The sequence below is a fragment of the Humulus lupulus genome, chromosome 6, assembly GCF_963169125.1.
Source record: "Humulus lupulus chromosome 6, drHumLupu1.1, whole genome shotgun sequence".
Classification (NCBI taxonomy): domain Eukaryota; kingdom Viridiplantae; phylum Streptophyta; class Magnoliopsida; order Rosales; family Cannabaceae; genus Humulus; species Humulus lupulus.
Window position 1 is genome coordinate 71380309 of NC_084798.1, and position 1871 is coordinate 71382179.

At 33.1% G+C, this 1871-nt stretch overlaps 1 protein-coding gene across 1 annotated transcript; it reads right to left on the reverse strand.

Moving 5' to 3' along the window:
- Nucleotides 1-273: 273 nt before the first annotated feature.
- On the reverse strand, nt 274-1542 carry LOC133785201 (nucleoside hydrolase 5-like; the record flags this gene model as incomplete). The annotated part of the gene is made up of 2 exons (XM_062224455.1): nt 274-754; nt 1417-1542. Coding segments are annotated over 2 exons (312 nt in total), but the record flags the coding sequence as incomplete, so codon positions are not given.
- Nucleotides 1543-1871: the final 329 nt, after the last annotated feature.

The window sequence follows — 1871 nt, forward strand, 5'->3', positions numbered from 1 at the left end:
TAACCATAACAGTTATAGGACCTGCAGATATTTTCTCATACATTACCTGCTGAGTAGTTGGTTGTTTAATAGGTCTATATCTCCTGCTTCCCAAAGTCATAAAAAAATATTTGAGATTCATTTATGTTAGTAAATAATTTTAACAATTCATTGAGATTCAAATTTACAATGCAAAAAGATTGATTCTCCACTTCTAATAACTAATAAACCACATTCTATTCTCCCTGGAAGATAGCCAATTACCAACTTAACTCAAGCAAACATCTCTTTTATCATACATAGAATAAGCATAACAGATCAGTGGAAATAAAAGTTTATATATACCTGAGGAAGAAAAGCTTTTCTAATGCCAAAATTTGTATCAACATCCAGACGACCTCCAATACCTACTGGGATAGCTTGTCTATATCTACATCCCCCAGTGGTTGTAACACCCTGACATACATAAACTAAACACAAATTAGAGTGGCCTTTAACTGAGATTGTATGATATACATGTTATGGCAATGTACTAAGTTTTTTTATGAGGAAAAACAAAAATCAAACATGTAGAAGGAAATCAATGAGCTCATGCCTGTTCTATTATGGGAAGATATCCACCAACATTAGGAAGAATGGTACCATCTTTTAGTATTCCACCTTCGTCACCAACTCCAACAGCGATATCATCATGCCCCATCATGTAAAGGATGTCATAAATTTGATTCACAGAATGTCCAGCATCAGTCCAGGCATTTATGTTGATAGTCACACCCTAATAAAAAAGAAAAAGAAAATTCTTATGTGTCACTATGTTGTAAGTTGGTTATGTACTATATATGGTTCGAAAATAAATTAGCTTTTGAGGAGAGAGATTTTTTAATGAGAATTAAGAGAGCTCAAAAAATTGGAGACTTTGGGAGCTAAAGTCAGAAAAAGCAAAGCAAGAAGCTTTTAAAAGTAAAAGATGTTATTATAGTAATTGGTAAAACACTAGGACCAAGTTAACTGCCAGCATTGAATTATTTGATCCGACATTATGGTCCTAAGGCCAAGAGTTCTTTTGTCCTTTGACCATATATACATAAATATTAGTAGGACCAAATATTTGAGAGATTCAAGTCCAGAAAAAAAGCAGGGTTTTTTATTTTACTACTTATCATCATCAATACCAGAAGAAAAGAAAAAGAAAAGAAAGAAAACTCAATGACTTGTTATCAAGGATTAAAATACGTAATTGTCAATATGAAATAATCTACTCGTAATTTACTCATTGAATCAGTATAGAAAGGGAAAAAAGATGTACTTTTTCATATTTGTGCTGCTGTCCAACCTTTAAGTGGCTAATATTGAGTTGGATATACTATATTCAACTTTGTAATAGACAAATCGTGAAGACTGAAAAGATTATTGTTACCAAAAGAAGACTTAAATTACCTCTAACTCAAACTCTGATCTGTTAAGCTTTAAGAGGTAGAGCAGAGCAAAGAAATCATCCGTATCAACATTTGTATCCAAGAGAATCCGGCGAGGCCTAGGCCGAGGAGCGCGTTTTGCAGCAAATTAGCTGGAAATCCTAAAAGGAGTAGAAAAAAAATAACCCAGAAGTTTTTTTTCAACACCATTTTCACTGTGATCATTTACACCCCAGAAAAGTATGCAGTCCTCACCAAACTTGATGAAAGCTATCAAATTCTGCTTGAGAAAAGGTTTGTGTTTAAGCCATGGAACAAATAAACAAACAAAGTTTCAAACCAATAAACATTACAATACAATACTTTGAATTAGATTCAATACATATGAGAAGAAGAAGAAGAAGAAGACTGAAATTTGATTACCTTTAGTTAAAGCAAGAAAGTAGCATCCCCAGTTTGAAAGAAAGTAGCACCACC